The sequence below is a fragment of the Salvelinus alpinus genome, chromosome 16, assembly GCF_045679555.1.
Source record: "Salvelinus alpinus chromosome 16, SLU_Salpinus.1, whole genome shotgun sequence".
In the NCBI taxonomy this organism is placed as follows: domain Eukaryota; kingdom Metazoa; phylum Chordata; class Actinopteri; order Salmoniformes; family Salmonidae; genus Salvelinus; species Salvelinus alpinus.
Window position 1 is genome coordinate 30,059,211 of NC_092101.1, and position 17,090 is coordinate 30,076,300.

At 44.2% G+C, this 17,090-nt stretch overlaps 1 protein-coding gene across 6 annotated transcripts in view; it reads right to left on the reverse strand.

Moving 5' to 3' along the window:
* The window catches only part of LOC139541332 (capping protein, Arp2/3 and myosin-I linker protein 3-like), a 34,988-nt gene that overhangs the window by 10,797 nt on the left and 7,101 nt on the right, over positions 1–17,090 (reverse strand). For 5 of the 6 annotated variants that reach the window (XM_071345879.1, XM_071345878.1, XM_071345875.1 and 2 more), the window contains 25 exons: positions 16,028–16,098; positions 15,830–15,903; positions 15,593–15,668; positions 15,402–15,490; positions 15,165–15,259; positions 14,982–15,068; positions 14,238–14,347; positions 14,027–14,104; positions 13,784–13,860; positions 13,146–13,250; positions 12,879–12,948; positions 12,471–12,552; positions 12,215–12,311; positions 11,989–12,043; positions 9,917–10,089; positions 9,250–9,318; positions 8,592–8,685; positions 8,249–8,347; positions 7,986–8,105; positions 7,444–7,557; positions 7,135–7,310; positions 6,862–6,949; positions 6,472–6,600; positions 6,283–6,349; positions 4,263–4,459 (listed from right to left, as the gene is read on the reverse strand). In XM_071345879.1, coding sequence (XP_071201980.1) covers positions 4,263–4,459; positions 6,283–6,349; positions 6,472–6,600; positions 6,862–6,949; positions 7,135–7,310; positions 7,444–7,557; positions 7,986–8,105; positions 8,249–8,347; positions 8,592–8,685; positions 9,250–9,318; positions 9,917–10,089; positions 11,989–12,043; positions 12,215–12,311; positions 12,471–12,552; positions 12,879–12,948; positions 13,146–13,250; positions 13,784–13,860; positions 14,027–14,104; positions 14,238–14,347; positions 14,982–15,068; positions 15,165–15,259; positions 15,402–15,490; positions 15,593–15,668; positions 15,830–15,903; positions 16,028–16,098 — 2,492 coding nt within the window. The remainder of the gene's footprint in view (positions 1–4,262; positions 4,460–6,282; positions 6,350–6,471; positions 6,601–6,861; positions 6,950–7,134; positions 7,311–7,443; positions 7,558–7,985; positions 8,106–8,248; positions 8,348–8,591; positions 8,686–9,249; positions 9,319–9,916; positions 10,090–11,988; positions 12,044–12,214; positions 12,312–12,470; positions 12,553–12,878; positions 12,949–13,145; positions 13,251–13,783; positions 13,861–14,026; positions 14,105–14,237; positions 14,348–14,981; positions 15,069–15,164; positions 15,260–15,401; positions 15,491–15,592; positions 15,669–15,829; positions 15,904–16,027; positions 16,099–17,090) is intronic. The other variant, XM_071345877.1, reaches the window with a different exon arrangement.

Below are 17,090 nucleotides of genomic sequence, written 5' to 3' on the forward strand. Positions count from 1 at the left end.
GGGTACATTTTGTTGAACAATTTTTTCTTCACATTTTCAAACAGTCCATTTATATTTTCCAACGAGGCTAAACATTTGGGAGAGTTTTTTTTCTCTCGCCTGAGTAGCCTCGTTTCACTGCCAAAAAATGTAATTAAACCATCTAGTGTTCAGCGAAATAACAACACAATGTCATATACAGGTAGGCTAGTCAAATAATTAACATCCAATCACATTAACCATTACTCTCTCGTGGGAATTCCACTAACGGTCCGTATGTAGCCAAACGTAGCTGCTGCTCATGTTGGTATCTGTACTGATGGCGCAAAAGCCATGACAGAGACATAGTGGAGTGGTAACGCGCGTCCAAGCAGTTGCTCCCGACACCACTTGGGTACACTGCAGCATCCACCGGGAGGCTCTTGATGCCAAGGGAATGCCTGACAGCTTGAAAGACGTTTTGGACACTACAGTGAAAATGGTTAACTTTGTTAAAGCAAGGCCCCTGAACTCTCGTGTATTTTCTGCACTATGCAATGATTTGGGCAGTGACTATGTAATGCTTTTACAACATACAGAACTGCGCTGGTTATCAACGGGCAAAGTATTGACAAGTAAAAAAAAAAAATTGAGACACAAGCTTAAAGTTCTTTACTGACCATAGTTTTCACTTGTCTGACCGCTTGCATGATGACGAGTTTCTCACACGACTGGCCTATCTGGGTGATGTTCTTTCTCGCATGAATGATCTGAATCTAGGATTACAGGGACTCTCCGCAACTATATTCAATGTGCGGGACACAATTGAGGCTATGATTAAGAAGTTGGAGCTCTTCTCTGTCTGCATTAACAAGGACAACACACAGGTCTTTCCATCATTGTATGATTTTTTGTGTGCAAATTAACTCAAGCTTACGGACAATGTCAAATGTGATATAGCGAAGCACCTGAGTGAGTTGGGTGCGCAATTACGCAGGTACTTTCCCAAAACGGATTACACAAACAACTGGATTCGTTAGCCCTTTCATGCCCTGCCTCCAGTCCACTTACCAATATCTGAACAAGAGAGCCTCATCAAAATTGCAACAAGCAGTTATGTGAAAATTTAATTTAAAATCAGAAGCCACTGTCAGATTTCTGGATAGGGCTGCGCTCAGCGTATCCTGCCGTAGAAAATCGAGGTGTTAAGACACTGATGCCCTTTGCAACCACGCACCTATGTGAGAGTGGATTCTCGGCCCTCAGTCGCATGAAAACTTAATACACGCACAGACTGTGTGTGGAAAATTGTTTAAGACTGAGACTCTCTCCAATACAACCTAACATTGCAGAGTTACAGTGGGGCAAAAAAGTATTTAGTCAGCCACCAATTGTGCAAGTTCTCATCATAGGTACACTTCAACTATGACAGACAGAATGAGAAAAAAAATCCAGAAAATCACATTGTAGGATTTTTTATGAATTTATTTTCAAATTATGGTGGAAAATAAGTATTTGGTCAATAACAAAAGTTTCTCAATACTTTGTTATATACCCTTTGTTGGCAATGACAGAGGTCAAACGTTTTCTGTAAGTCTTCACAAGGTTTTCACACACTGTTGCTGGTATTTTGGCCCATTCCTCCATGCAGATCTCCTCTAGAGCAGTGATGTTTTGGGGCTGTTGCTGGGCAACACGGACTTTCAACTCCCTCCAAAGATTTTCTATGGGGTTGAGATCTGGAGACTGGCTAGGCCACCCCAGGACCTTGAAATGCTTCTTACGAAGCCACTCCTTCGTTGCCCGGGCGGTGTGTTTGGGAGCATTGTCATGCTGAAAGACCCAGCCACGTTTCATCTTCAATGCCCTTGCTGATGGAAGGAGGTTTTCACTCAAAATCTCACGATACATGACCCCATTCATTCTTTCCTTTACACGGATCAGTCGTCCTGGTCCCTTTGCAGAAAAACAGCCCCAAAGCATGATGTTTCCACCCCCATGCTTCACAGTAGGTATTGTGTTCTTTGGATGCATTCTTTGTCCTCCAAACACGACGAGTTGAGTTTTTACCAAAAAGTTCTATTTTGGTTTCATCTGACCATATGACATTCTCCAATCTTCTTCTGGATCATCCAAATGCTCTCTAGCAAACTTCAGACGGGCCTGGACATGTACTGGCTTAAGCAGGGGGACACGTCTGGCACTGCAGGATTTGAGTCCCTGGCGGCGTAGTGTGTTACTGATGGTAGGCTTTGTTACTTTGGTCCCAGCTCACTGCAGGTCATTCACTAGGTCCCCCCGTGTGGTTCTGGGATTTTTGCTCACCGTTCTTGTGATCATTTTGACCCCACGGGGTGAGATCTTGCGTGGAGCCCCAGATTGTGGGAGATTATCAGTGGTCTTGTATGTCTTCCATTTCCTAATAATTGCTCCCACAGTTGATTTCTTCAAACCAAGCTGCTTACCTATTGCAGATTCAGTCTTCCCAGCCTGGTGCAGGTCTACAATTTTGTTTCTAAAGTCTTTTGACAGCTCTTTGGTCTTGGCCATAGTGGAGTTTGGAGTGTGACTGTTTGAGGTTGTGGACAGGTGTCTTTTATACTGATAACAAGTTCAAACAGGTGCCATTAATACAGGTAACGAGTGGAGGACAGAGGAGCCTCTTAAAGAAGAAGTTACAGGTCTGTGAGAGCCATAAATCTTGCTTGTTTGTAGGTGACCAAATACTTATTTTCCACCATAATTTGCTAATAAATTCATTAAAAATCCTACAATGTGATTTTCTGGATTTCTTTTCTAATTTTGTCTGTCATAGTTGAAGTGTACCTATGATGAAAATTACAGGCCTCTCTCATCTTTTTAAGTGGGAGAACTTGCACAATTGGTGGCTGACTAAATACTTTTTTGCCCCACTATGTGCATCCTTTCAAACACACCCTTCTCATTAACCTGTGGTGAGTTAGTCACCATTTTCAATTAACAAATAAGGTTTTATTTGTAAGATGGTTAAATAAAGAACCAAAATAATGACTATTTTTTATATTATTATTTGTGCCCTGTGTCGTGAAAAATTGCGAGATTATGTTATAGTGCTTGTAAAATTATATTATAATCTTTGTATTGCATTAGAATGGTTGTTTTATTTGACAGAATAGAATCTGTCGACTATTGTGTGTTCAGTGTTCCACTGAGGATGGGCCTCTATAAGATAGCACTGACAGAGGAGATTTACGATGTCTTTGGCCAATAAAACCTAAAGAGCATTCCAGATAGTGAGGTAATGTTTTTGTACTATGAAGTACCAGGAACGAGATTAGAACCTCGTTTTAGAGACCAAACTGAGCGATAATTTATAGTGAATGCAATCTGGCTAAGGGATACTCCTTTCTCAAGTAAAAGGCCCTTTGTGAAGAGTTCCTATTATCTGTGGTTTGTCATGTCGACTAGGGTGGTGTATCTTGGCTATAAAATATCTTGGTATTCTTTTATAGGGACTCTCAGAATTCATTATAGACACTGAATTGATCTGAGAGTCAAAGGGCTATAGTAAAGCTCACACATTATTAAAGATGAAGTTTGTAACTCTCCTCATTTGGTAATACAGGAAATTGCCACGACACCTGGTTCTATAAGAGCTCTTTGTCACTTCCCACGAGCCGGGTTGTGACAAAAACTCACACTCATTCTTATGTTTAATAAAGTGTGCTGACCCTGGTGCTAGAGGGGGTACGCAGCTGGAGGTTGGATGTTTGAAGGGGTACGGGACTATAAACAGTTTGGGAACCACTGCTCTAATGGAATAGAATATGCGCATGAGCACACACACACACACACACACACACACACACACACACACACACACACACACACACACACACACACACACACACACACACACACACACACACACACACACACACACACACACACACACACACACACACACACACACACACACACACACACACACACACGAACAGCAGAGAGTTAGAAACCTGTATCAATATTCATATCTGGTTTATTTAATAAGCAAATTAATATGGCCACAAGTTATAAATGATGCATGTATCATAATGGAATAGTATCTTTTTAGTTGTCATTATCTATGCTAATAACATCTGTATCCTGTGTTATTAATATGCAAGTATCTCTATGTTACTCAGAGTTTTTAAAGTTCACATATAAGTTATTATAGATCCTGTATTTCCATATTCACAGGCAAGTATTACAAACATTCTGAGCAGTTCAGTAGCAACATTATATACTCCATATGGGGTGAGATGCTGAGGTCAGCTTCCTCTTACTGTGTCAGAGGGGGCATGTCCTGCTCGGTGCCTCCGTGGGGGCCTCGGCCTAACCCGCGTCACATGATGGAGAGGTGCACCTTGGGTAGGGAGCTCAGGCAGCCCCTCCCAGGACGTAGAGCGAGAGAAGGCCGAGAAAGAAGAGAAAGAAGAGGACGCAGAGGGGGGTGGGGAGGAGCTGGAGTCATCACACTGGCCTGAAAGAGAGAGAAAAAAGATGAAAAGATGACGAGATAAATGGAGAAGGAAGTGGCGAGGGGCTAGAAGTTCCCATAGGAGTCATGTGGCGCTGTCAACGGTGCTTCAAAGACATACTGTTTAAAAACTACAACAATTAGCAACTGCACTCAAATTCAGTGTATTTGGAAAGTATTCAGGCCAGTTCACTTTTTCCACATTTTGTTATGTTACAGCCTTACTCTAAAATGGATTAAAAAAATATATATATCCTCAATCTACACCCAATACCCCATAATGACAAAGTGAAAACAGGTTTTTAGAATGTTTGCAAATGTATTAAAAATTAAAAATACAGAAATACCTTATTTTACATAAGAATTCAGACCCTTTGCTTTGATACTCAGAATAGAGCTCAGGTGCATCCTGTTTCCATTGATCATCCTTGAGATGTTTCTACAACTTGGAGTCCACCTGTGGTAATTTCAATTGATTGGACATGATTTGGAAAGGCACACACCTGTCTATATAAGATCCCACAGTTGACAGTGCATATCAGAGCAAAAACCAAACCATGAAGTTGAAGGAATTGTCCGTATAGCTCCGAGACAGGATTGTGTTGAGGCACAGATCTGGGAAAGGTAACAGAGCATTTCTGCAGCATTGAAGGTCTCCAAGAACACAGTGGCCTCCATCATTCTTAAATGGAAGAAGTTTGGAACCACCAAGACTCTTCCTAGAGCTGGCTGCCAGGCCAAACTGAGCAATCGGGGGAGAAGGGCCTTGGTTCTTAGTCAACTCCCTGACCAAGATCCCGGTAGTCACTCTGACAGAGCTCCAGAGTTCCTCTGTGGAGATGGGAGAACCTTCCAGAAGGACAACCATCTCTGCAGCACTCCACCAATCAGGCCTTTATGGTAGTGGCCAGACGGAGGCCACTCCTGAGTTAACGGCACATGACAGCCTGCTTGGAGTTTGCCAAAAGGCACCTAAAAGAGTCTCAGATCTTGAGAAACATGATTCTTTTGTCTGATGAAAGCAAGATTGAACACTTTGGCCTGAATGCCAAGCGTCATGTCTGGAGGAAACCTGGCACCATCCCTACGGTGAAGCATGGTGGTGGCTGCATCATGCTGTGGGGATGTTTTTCCATCGGCAGGGACTGGGAGATTAGTCAGGATCGAGGGAAAGATGAACGAAAGTATGAGATCCTTGATGAAAACCTGCTCTAGAGCGCTCAGGACCTCAGACTGGGGCGAAGGTTCACCTTCCAACAGGACAATCACACAGCAAAGACAACGCAGAAGCGGATTCGGGACAAAGTCTCTGAATGTCTTTGAGTGGCCCAGCCAGAGCCCGGACTTGAACCCGATCTAACATCTCTGGAGAGACCTGAAAATAGCTGTGCAGTGACGCTCCCCATCCAACCTGACAGAGATTGAGAGGATCTTTTTATACATTTCAATACATTTGCCAAAATTTCTAAAAACCTGTTTTCACTTTGTCATTACGGGATATTGTATGTAGATTGAGGGAAAGCATTTTAAAATCAATTTTAGAATAAGACTAACGTAAAACAATGTGGAATAAGTCAAGGCATCTGAATACTATCTGAATGCACTGTATGTTGATGCAGGAATGGGCTTAGGCTGGCATGCACATCAGCCATAAATGGCTCTCTCAGAGAGAGAGGAAAGGAGAGAGAGGGAGAGGGAGAGGAAAGGAGAGAGGGAAGGAGAGGAAAGGAGAAAGGGAGAGGAAAACAGACAGTCACTAATGACGTCTAAAAGAGAGCAGGTAGGAAGAGAAGGATAGAGAGATAGTGGTACGGAGACATACTCACTCAGCCTGGTAGAGACAGGTCGAATACGTCTAGTTCTAGAGCTATGCTTCTTAATGGCAATTGTGTCCTAGAGAAGGCAGAGAAAGACGTAGAAGCAAAAACAAACAAACACATCCCAAACAGACAATCACAGAACACATACGCTCACACATACCATACACACAACCTAAGCAGACAATCCCAACACACAATGCTCACTATACTGGTGCCCATCTCATCATCTGTGAGGTCCAGAGAGTCTCTGTGTCTGTGTGACCTCAGACCTGTTCCTCCGTCACATGTTACCTCCCAGCGCTTCACCTGGGACACCCGACGCGTCTGGGACAGGGATCAGACAATACACTTCAATAAATGTATTATGAAGTTTGTTATGAATAATACTGCAACTCTCATAAATGTGTTCTGACTGGTTTAATAAAGGTGTTGTGAATGTTTCTATGAATGATACTGCATAAGTGTAATGGTGTTATGAATGCCTGTATACCCCTTTCAAGTAAATCTTTACCAATAATTGTAAGCAAAAGGTGACAAGCCCATATAGATAGACAGAGACACAGACAGATGGCAGCGTGTCTATACCAGAGTCTTGTGAGTGGCGTAGAGCTCCTGCAAGATCTGATCCACAATGGAGTTGGTGAGATAGGAGACCACTGAGAGCTTCACCTCCCTGAGAGAGGGGGAGAGAGACAAAAAGTGTGGGGAGGAAAGGGAGAGGGAGGGCAGGGCAGAGAGGAGGGAGAAGAGAGTATGGTAGTATAAGTTCACAGATACCCACACTGATTCAATTGAACAAAGAAAGCTGCATTGCTTATCTTCCTCCCTCAGCTCCCCCTCTCCCTCCCTCCCCCTTACTCCAGCGCTCGGTGAATGTCCTGTGCTGCTCTCTCCATCAAGGCTGTGCGGATGGCGGAGCGAGGGATGGAGACGCGCTCCAAGACAGACGAGAGCGGAGGACTTAATCTCTCCGCTGCAGAGGAGGACAGCGGGCACAACTCACGACAGAGAGACACCATGGAATCAACAATCACCTGTCAATCAGTCAATCAAACGACCAATTAAACAAACAAATAAACAACTATGTCTATGTTTGATTAAGAAATGGTGAAGGAGTAAGTAAACAGATGATGTTGAATGAGTGATGTACAGTATTGAGCAGTATACCTGTAGTTCCTTGTCAGCTGCTTTGGTCAGTTCCCCTGCCAGTTGGTCCAGTCTCTGTCTGACTGGCCCGTCTACTGACAGCACATGAGCTAGCTCACAGAGAGAGGGGTACAGCTGAGAGAGAGTGAGAGAAAAAAAATACATAAAAAGGGCGAGAGATAAACCAGTGAAGAACAAACACCATTGTAAATACAACCTATATTTAATTTCCCTTTTGTACTTTAACTATTTGCACATCATTACAACATTGTATATAGACATAATATGTCTTTTGAAATGTCTTTATTCTCATGGAACTTTTGTGTAATGTTTACTGTTCATTTCTTATAGTTTATTTCAATTTTGTTATTATCTATTTCACTTGCTTTGGCAATGTAAACATATGTTTCCCATACCAATAAAGCCCTTAAATTGAAATTGAATTTGAATTGAGAGAGACGGTTGGGGGGTCATATGAATACACAAAGACATACAATTAACACTTTAAACTCACCTACGCTCCAGATGTTAGAGAAATGATTCAGGCATGTACACACACTCACCGCACGGGAGTTTCTGGCCTCCTTCAGCACCTGTTTAGCAGCTTGAATCTCCTCCATCTCCCCTACTCCACGCAGCACACACACCTGCTGCTGCACACACACACTCAGACGCTCCATCACCTGGGAAACAGAGAACAGACAAGCAGGAGGAACGTCAGTAAAAGACATACAGGTTTACAATACACACATATTGCTCTCGTGATGGCTCAACTCACTCTCTCTCAATCACACACACATGAATAATATACATATGCTGTATGTACCTGTTCAGCAGTGCTGGTGACCAGGCCCTGGTGCAGCCGTAGAGCCTGTCTCTGAGAGAAGCGCTGAGTCTGGTTGTTCCGCAGCAGAGCACGCTGGATCTGATGACCACAGATAAAAACCATTCACTCACACTGGCAATATGGTCATGTGTGGTAATCTCAATGAAGCAGTGTAATTTGAAATGGAAAAAGTAGGAAAGGGTTGGTGATGCTAGATCCCCTGTAGAGAAAAGAAGCAGGGGAGGAAAGGACAAAGCAGATTAGATGAGAGGATGGTTAACAGAGGAATGGAGGGAGGAATTGAGATGGGTGCAGATGAACTCGGGTAGCATCAGAAGCCCACCTTGGTCAGTGCCTGCTCTGTCCTCTCCGAGGTACTACGGTACGCCTGGCTGATGTCACTGAGGGGGAGGGGCATGTACTGCAAGGTGAAGTTACTGAGAGAAAACCCACCGGCAGAGTTAAAAGAAAGAGAAGGGGTTTGAGTTAGAAAGGAGACAGAAAGGAAGGAAATAGAAAAAGAGCTGCAGAAAAACAGTTAGAGACCCAAGCCTTAATATCCCCAGTGGACAGAACTCCCAGAGTTCCCTCACATTATGCTGGACTATGGCACTGTGATAGGATGAGTAATGCTTTGATTATTGCAGCCTGATTAAGGGGAAGTCAAAGCTCTCTGGCTGAGCCTCACAAGTACGTGTTTAGTCCTGTGTGTGTAAAGTAAGCTAGGTTTGGTTCCTGTGTACCTGAGTTTATATATTAGCCAGCTAATTCTGAAAATACTCAGAACAACAGTGAATGTAAATTAGACAGAACTTCAGGTACCCCAATGTCTCTCGGATCCTATTTAAATCAAATGACTTGCTTAGAAGTCTGTGTCTGTGTGTGTCTGTGTCTGTGTCTGTGTCTGTGTCTGTGTCTGTGTCTGTGTGTGTGTGTGTGTGTGTGTGTGTGTGTGTGTGTGTGTGTGTGTGTGTGTGTGTTTGAAGCACAAACAGTCTCACTGTTCAAGGGCTCGAGCCACATCCAGGAATCCTGTAGCTGAGGTGTTGTTACGATCCCACGTCACACTCCTGTCAGGAAGGGGATAACCAGTGTCAAACACAACCACAACCATCCAACCAAGTTACTCCTGTCAGGACAGGGGATAACCAGTGTCAAACACAACCACAACCATCCAACCAAGTCACTCCTGTCAGGACAGGGGATAACCAGTGTCAAACACAACCACAACCATCCAACCAAGTCACTCCTGTCAGAACAGGGGAGAACCAGTGTCAAACACAACCACAACCATCCAACCAAGTCACTCCTGTCAGAACAGGGGAGAACCAGTGTCAAACACAACCATCCAACCAAGTCACTCCTGTCAGGACAGGGGAGAACCAGTGTCAAACACAACCATCCAACCAAGTCACTCCTGTCAGGACAGGGGAGAACCAGTGTCAAACACAACCACAACCATCCAACCAAGTCACTCCTGTCAGGACAGGGGAGAACCAGTGTCAAACACAACCACAACCATCCAACCAAGTCACTCCTGTCAGGACAGGGGAGAACCAGTGTCAAACACAACCATCCAACCAAGTCACTCCTGTCAGGACAGGGGAGAACCAGTGTCAAACACAACCATACCTTCTATCTCTTTCCCTCCCTGTCTCTGTCTCTTGCCTGAGTGTGGTGTTGATCTGTAGGGCTTTGCTCAGCATCTTGGCTCCAATGTCCTCCAGGCTGTTCCCACTCAGGTCCACCTTTCGCAGACAGGTGTTGCTGCCCAGAGCGTTTACCAGCACTGTGCCCCGAGAACGCAGCCGCGAGTCAGCCAGTGAGAGGGACTGGAGGGCCTGGGGAGGGACAGGGAAGAGGGGAGCGAGAGGGTGAGGATGGAGGGAGATGGGATAGGGTGGAGAGCAGTGGAGAGGTAAAGCAGAAGAAAAGGGTAGGACAGAACAGATGACAGAAAAATAAAGGAGAAGGAGATGACAGTGGAGAGAGATGGTTAAATACAGCTAGGAACAGGTGGCAGCAGTGCTGAGGAGGAACTGAGGAATTTAGCATTTGTAATAGAGTGATGTGTCAGTTTTGTACAGAAAGGAAATAATTCAGAGGGCACAATATGTTACAGCCCACAGTAAGAGGTCCATGGAGTGATATACAAATTAATAAAAAATAAAAAAACTGAAATTCCTTATTTACATAAGTTTTCAGACCCTTTGCTATGATACTCGAAATTGATCTCAGGTGCATCCTGTTTACATTGATCATCCTTGAGATGTTTCTACAACTTCATTGGAGTCCACCTGTGGTAAATTCAATTGATTGGACATGATTTGGAAAGGCACACACCTGTCTATATAAGGTTCCACAGTTGACAGTGCATGTCAGAGCAAAAACCAAGCCATGAGGTCGAAGGAATTGTCCATAGAGCTTCGAGACAGGATTACGTCAAACACATAATCTGGGAAGAGTATAAAAAAAATGTCTGCAGCATTGAAGGTCCCCAAGAACACAGTGGCCTCGATCATTCTTAAATGGAAGAAGTTTGGAACCACCAATACTCTTCATAGAGCTGGCCGCCCGGCCAAACTGAGCAATCGGGGGAGAAGGGCCTTGGTCAGGGAGGTAACTAAGAACCCGATGTCACTGACAGAGCTCTAGAGTTCCTCTGTGGAGATGGGAGAACCTTCCAGAAGGACAACCATCATTGCAGCACTCCACCAATCAGGCCATTATGGTATAGAGAGGCCAGACAGAAGCCACTCCTCAGTAAAAGGCACATGACAGCCCGCTTGGAGTTTGCCAAAAGGCACCTAAAGACTCTCAGACCATGAGAAACATGAGAAACCAAGCGTCACGTCTGGAGGTAACCTGGCACCATCCCTACAGTGAAGCATGGTGGTGGCAGCATCATGCTGTGGGGCTGTTTTTAGGCGGCAGGGACTGGGAGACTAGTCAGGATCGAGGCAAAGATGAACAGAGCAAAGTACAGAGAGATCCTTGATGAAAATCTGCTCCAGAGCGCTCAGGACCTCGGAAGGTGAAACTTCGCCAGAGTCTAACAGGTCAGCGACCCTAAGCACACAGTCAAGACAAAGGAGGAGTGGCTTCGGGACAAGTCTCTGAATGTTCTTGAGTGGCCCAGCCAGACCCCGGACTTGAACCCGATCCAACAACTCTGAAGAGACCTGAAAATAGCTGTGACGCTCCCCATCCAACCTGACAGAGCTTGAGACGATCTACAGAGAAGAATGGGAGAACTCAGGTGTGCTAAGCTTGTAGCTTCATACCCAAGAAGCCTCACGGCTGTAATCGCTGCCAAAGATGCTTCAACAGAGTACTGAGTAAAGGGTCTGAATACTTAAGTAAATGTGATATTTCCCCCCCCCCCCAAAAAAAAATAACTTAGAAAAATTATTCAAAAAAACTGTTTTGCTTTGTCATTATGGGGTAATGTGTGTAGATTGATGAGGAATAAAATTAAAAAAATGTAGACTAAGGATGTATCCTAACCAAAGGTGGAAAAAGTCAAAGGGTCTGAATACTTTCTGAATGCAAGGTACTCGAAGGGAAACACTATACTGTAGAAAATAAAGAATATGTACGTATGAGAGAATACCATGTACAATACAGTCTGTGTGTGTGGAGAATATCAGTATTTCACAATGTGTTTCCGTACAATCAGTGAATATTCAATTGTGTGTAATGTGTGAATGATGTGTGAATTGTGACGCATTCTCACTCACACACTCCTCCTCCTGTATGAGTTGGACCAGCTTGTGTAGGATTTCATCCAGCACCCTGTACATAGATCCATGGGGAGAGAGGCAGTTCAGGCTACACTCAGCAGGAGCTCTGGCACTAGTCATTTCCTGCTGCTTTCGTAATCATCCCAGTCTGCCTGAGGAAAATCAAGCTCTGATGCAAACTGACGCACACACACACACACAGAGTGCCTCTGTAGTACTGTACCTGCTCTTGATGTTGAAGTTCTTGCCCAGATACAGGTGCTTTAGGGAGGTGTGTCTGGAGAGAGCTGGTAGAACTGAGAGAAGGTCTGCATCCAGCCCTGTAAACACAACTACATCAAGCACACACCATCCCCTCATACAAAACAAGCTCAAACAGACAACCCCCTCACACAAAACTAGCTTGAGTGGTGCAGGCTGCCACAGTGGTGCAGAGTATCACACTGTGCCATAGTGGTGCAGTCTGTCATTCTGCTCACCGTTGTCTGAGATGTCCAGAGTGGCGATGGAGGAGAGCCTAGGGAACAGCTCCTGGATCACAGAAGCTCCTGCAGATTTCAGCTGAGACACGACAGACAGACAGACAGACAGACAGACAGACAGACAGACAGACAGACAGACAGACAGACAGACAGACAGACAGACAGACAGACAGACAGACAAACAGACAGACAGAAAGACAGAAAGACAGGACAGAGAGCATGTGTGAGAGGAGGAGGACATTCAAAGCACAATAACAGGAGACCTTGACATAGTTTTCATCTATAGCTACTGCTCAGTAAGTCCTTATTGGAAACATAAGCAATGAATGCCAGAGAGATAGACATGGTCAATTATATAAAGGCCAGCAGGAATTGAATGTTGTGTACAGAGTGACAGACTTGTACCTCACAGCCACTAATGTCCAGGTGTAGGTCATTGATGTGAGGGTTTGTGGTCAGACCGATGAAGAGAGACCTAAAGAAAGAGAGCGGGACAAATAAACATAAGGGGAAAAGGTGTTAACAACAAAGAATTTTAGCTTCTTTCTCTTTCTGGAAATTCACACCCTTTAACGTAGTGTCATTTGTCATGGTGACCAGCTAGCCTGGCCCCAGTCACTCCAGTGAGATGCAGGTGTGAGAGAGAGACCAGGGGAGAATAGGGGAACTGACCTCAGGGCCTCAGGGGGCAGCTTCATAGAGGCCAGGCTGACATGGGTGAGACTGAAGGCCGAGCTGAAGAACTGACGGAACAACGGCAGGGTCTCCTTCACTTTCCTGGGAGAGGAGCGAGGTCAGAGTGAGATGAATGAGAGAGGAAAGGAAGAAGTAGAGATGGAGTGGGAGGGAAAAGTGATAGAAGGTGAGTGGTAAATTGTTGATAGTCTGGGTAAATAAGAGACTGGTATGAAGTGGAGAGCGTATTCAGATGGAATGAGACAGAGACAATGGAGCTGGTCAAAGAGGAGGGAGCAAGTGGGGTCAGATGATAAATAGCTCTGCTTCATATTCATGAGTCTTATCTATGCAGACAGCTCTAGAAGTTTAAAACCACAGACACAACTACAGAAAGGAACACAATGTTCCAGTGATTCCCACAAAGCATATTTTTGATTTCACATTGAAGAGAACGACAGAGATAAGACAGATAAGAGTGAAAAGTAAAAGAGAGCGAAAGATCAAGCCTGAGGATTTTAAGAAGAAAAAAGATCCCTTGCTAAAAATTAGCCTTCCATCCTCACGCCGAGCCACAAAGCGTTTTGCGGCCACATCACAACAAATAAATAGTTCATCTCAAGGATGTGACTAACCTATGGGAGAAGGTATTTCTGGAGAGATTCAAGTAGGAGAGATCGGCACAACAACCCCTCAGCAGAGCCCCAAATAGCTACGTGAGAGAAGCGAGAGTTGTGTTGTGCAGTTTAGTGGGAGAGAGAAAAAGACAGCGGTTGGGGATTATAGAGGAAGAAAAAGACAGAAGTTGCAGATAAACTCTTTAAAATGCTTAATTCTATAAGTGTGCAATCAAATTCTCAGAGACACTAGATTCTCACCGAGTCAACAGAACAGTCAGTGCCAGACAGGTCCAAATGGACCAGACAATTAGGCTGGGACAGGAACAGGCACAGATTCTAAAGAAAGAGAGAGAAAAGATGGTTAACTGAGAAACTGACTCATAAGCCATCAGCAGTGCATTTACTATACTGTTGGTTTGTTTACAGAGTATGAGTGTATGTATAAGTGTATGTGTGTGTGTTTTCTAACCGAGGCATCCTCCCCAGACAGGAACCCAGGGTTCTTGCTCAGGTCCAGGTGCAGCAGAGAGTTAGAATACTCATCACTGGAGCACAGAGCCTGAGACAGAGACACCACACCTGAGACACACAGAGAGAGGGAGGGGGAAGCCATGAGAGATGCATTCAGCTAGCTAATGCAAATGTACACAGTTTACACAACAAAAAAATCCAGTTTCAGAATATTTTTAGTCATGTGATTCTCATCCGTAACTGTGTGAAGTATAATTCAATATTCAATATTCAGTATTCCAATTCAAAATATTTAAAAAGTGGGGGAGTAACACAGAGCATTCTGCCTGAAGGATGGTTACCGTGGGGGCATATCATGACTCTTGAAGCTTTGTAGAGTAGACAAAACATTACGTTAACACACAGAGATGTTGGTGGGGGAATTACAGGAGGTACAGAGGTTTATATCACCTCAACTAGAAAAGTAGCATGCATGCATAGCTTAGTGGCATGTTCCATCAGCTATTGCTGCTTCGTCAAACCCAAACACAGTTGGAGGTGTTCATTAACTGATTCTCCAGCTGACTGTCCCTGCTTGCTGAATTACTGCCTTGTATTAACGTCAGGGGACACTGAGATGTAGAGGAGGATGCTTATGCAACATGGAGTAGGACAGGGGGGTGGGGCCTTCTCTCCAGGTGTGGAAAGTAGAGAGATGGAGAGATTGAGCGATGGAAGGATGGAGAGGTGAAGCAGTCTAAACCTTTGGAGTTGATGAAGGTCTTGGAGAGGTTGAGGAGACGCAGTCCTTTGCTGAGGCGACACACTTGCTGGATGAGGTTAGCCACACCTACACCAGAGGAGGAGAGATGTCACTAAAACAAACATAATGTGGAAGTCAAACTAGTGTGGAAGTCAAACAGGAAGTTAGGCATCTGCTTGGTACCTTGGTTGTCCAGTGTGTTGTGGGCCAGATTCAGAGAGTGGATGACAGAAGCAGGATTCTCTGAGAGCGCAACTGACAGCTTCTGAGGAAAGTCACTGCAACATACACAATATACAGTACACACATTTGGACATAGACACAATGACACACACAAACACTTTTTAGTTTAAGGTTCTAACACAATTCTTATTATTTTTTTAAGTATGGGTGAGAAGTGTGAAGCAAGGGAAAACTCACGATTTGAGCCCAGCATTCTCCAGAGTGATTTCTTCCAGACTGGAGGACTTACTGAGGGTGTGCAGAACCTGCTCAGTGACCTCTGACCCCTGAAATTAGAAATGATCTAATTTCATTGCACGTATAATAACTTCTGAATAATATCAATTACCATTTAAAGCACAAGGAGAGACAGACAGAAGGATACTTACTATGCGTATGTCCTTACAGTATAGTTTGGTGAACCAGGTATTGTACGCCATTGATGCCACAATAACTGCCAAGTCCCTGTCATAAACACACAACAATTACTGCACTGAAACAGGTACATTTCATAATACCCTTAATATATATTTAGCAACTGGATTTATTAAGGCTGCAGCAGCATCAACTTGATAGAGTTATGCCCTCTTTCTTTCTGTCTTTCTTTCCCTCTCCCCTTCTCTCACCTGCTTTCCAGGTGGCTGAAGTCCACTAGATTAAACTCCCTGTTGTCTTGGGAGTGATAGATAGTGTCCACATCCTAGGAACAAGATTACCCATGAGTCCACTTGCTATAGTATATGACCCCCTCAATTGAAAGTACAGTGTTGTATATAACTCTCCTGTGCACTCACACACAACCGGCCCACTCCCATTGCGCTTACCCACTGCACTTCCTCCTTGCAGCTGATTCCATTATAGTCACACAGGGCAGCGTAGGTCTCCGAAAACCCTCCTGAGACAGACAGTGAGGAAGAAAAATAGCGGATGGTGAGTGTTTAAATAGCACTTGGTTATTTCAGAGAGGGAAAGAGGGAAAAGAAAGAAGGGAAGAGAGAGACAACAAGCAGTGTAATTACTCTACAATGTCTGTGTAAAAATATAGTTGTGAACCCAGCTATCTTAAGATGAATCTACTAACTGTGCGTTGCTCTGGATAAGAGTGTCTGCTAAATGACTAAAATGTCAACTGTAAATGTGCTATACACTGTATGTAGTGCAGTGGGTTTCTCTATCCATTTGTCTCTTAATCAAATTACTCAACAATTTCCTATGACTGTCTATCATCTTCCTGAATCTGTCTCATATGCAGAGGTACGTGAAGAGACCTTTCAAGGGGCATGTGCTCAAAATGCCCGCACCCCTTCACAATTCATATCTCGAAATGTATAACATTGTTGACCATGGACCTATTTATTTCTGCAACAACACACTCAGTCATCATCACACATAAGCAAGCTAAATACAGTGCCTCGTGATTGACATCTGGAAAAGAGGGTGGGCTTTCAGCTGATTATTTAGCTAGCTCGATTTATTTGACTGACTGTGATTTATCTTCAATGCTCGAATCAAATAATAAGTTCATAATATAATATTCATAATCGCCTAACTCATAATGTACGGCTAGCTAGCGGCTTGTGTGGATATTTTTGTATATGGTGGTTAGCTAGAGTCTAAACTACCTGCGTTGCTGCTGCCCTGACACACGTGCATAACCTGACTGAAGGAGGGATGGAGTTCAGTCAGAGGGCGATGATGCAGTCGCTCCTGTCTTTCTGCCTCTCTCTGCTGAGCGTATCAGCCAACCAGACTGAATAGTGATGATGATGTAGGCTGAATCAAGTGTTAATCAAATGTTATGCTACAGTGGCAGTACTGTTGATATTTAAAAAAGGTAGCTAGCCACACACACACGAACACACACATGACCAGTGACCGCATCTCTCA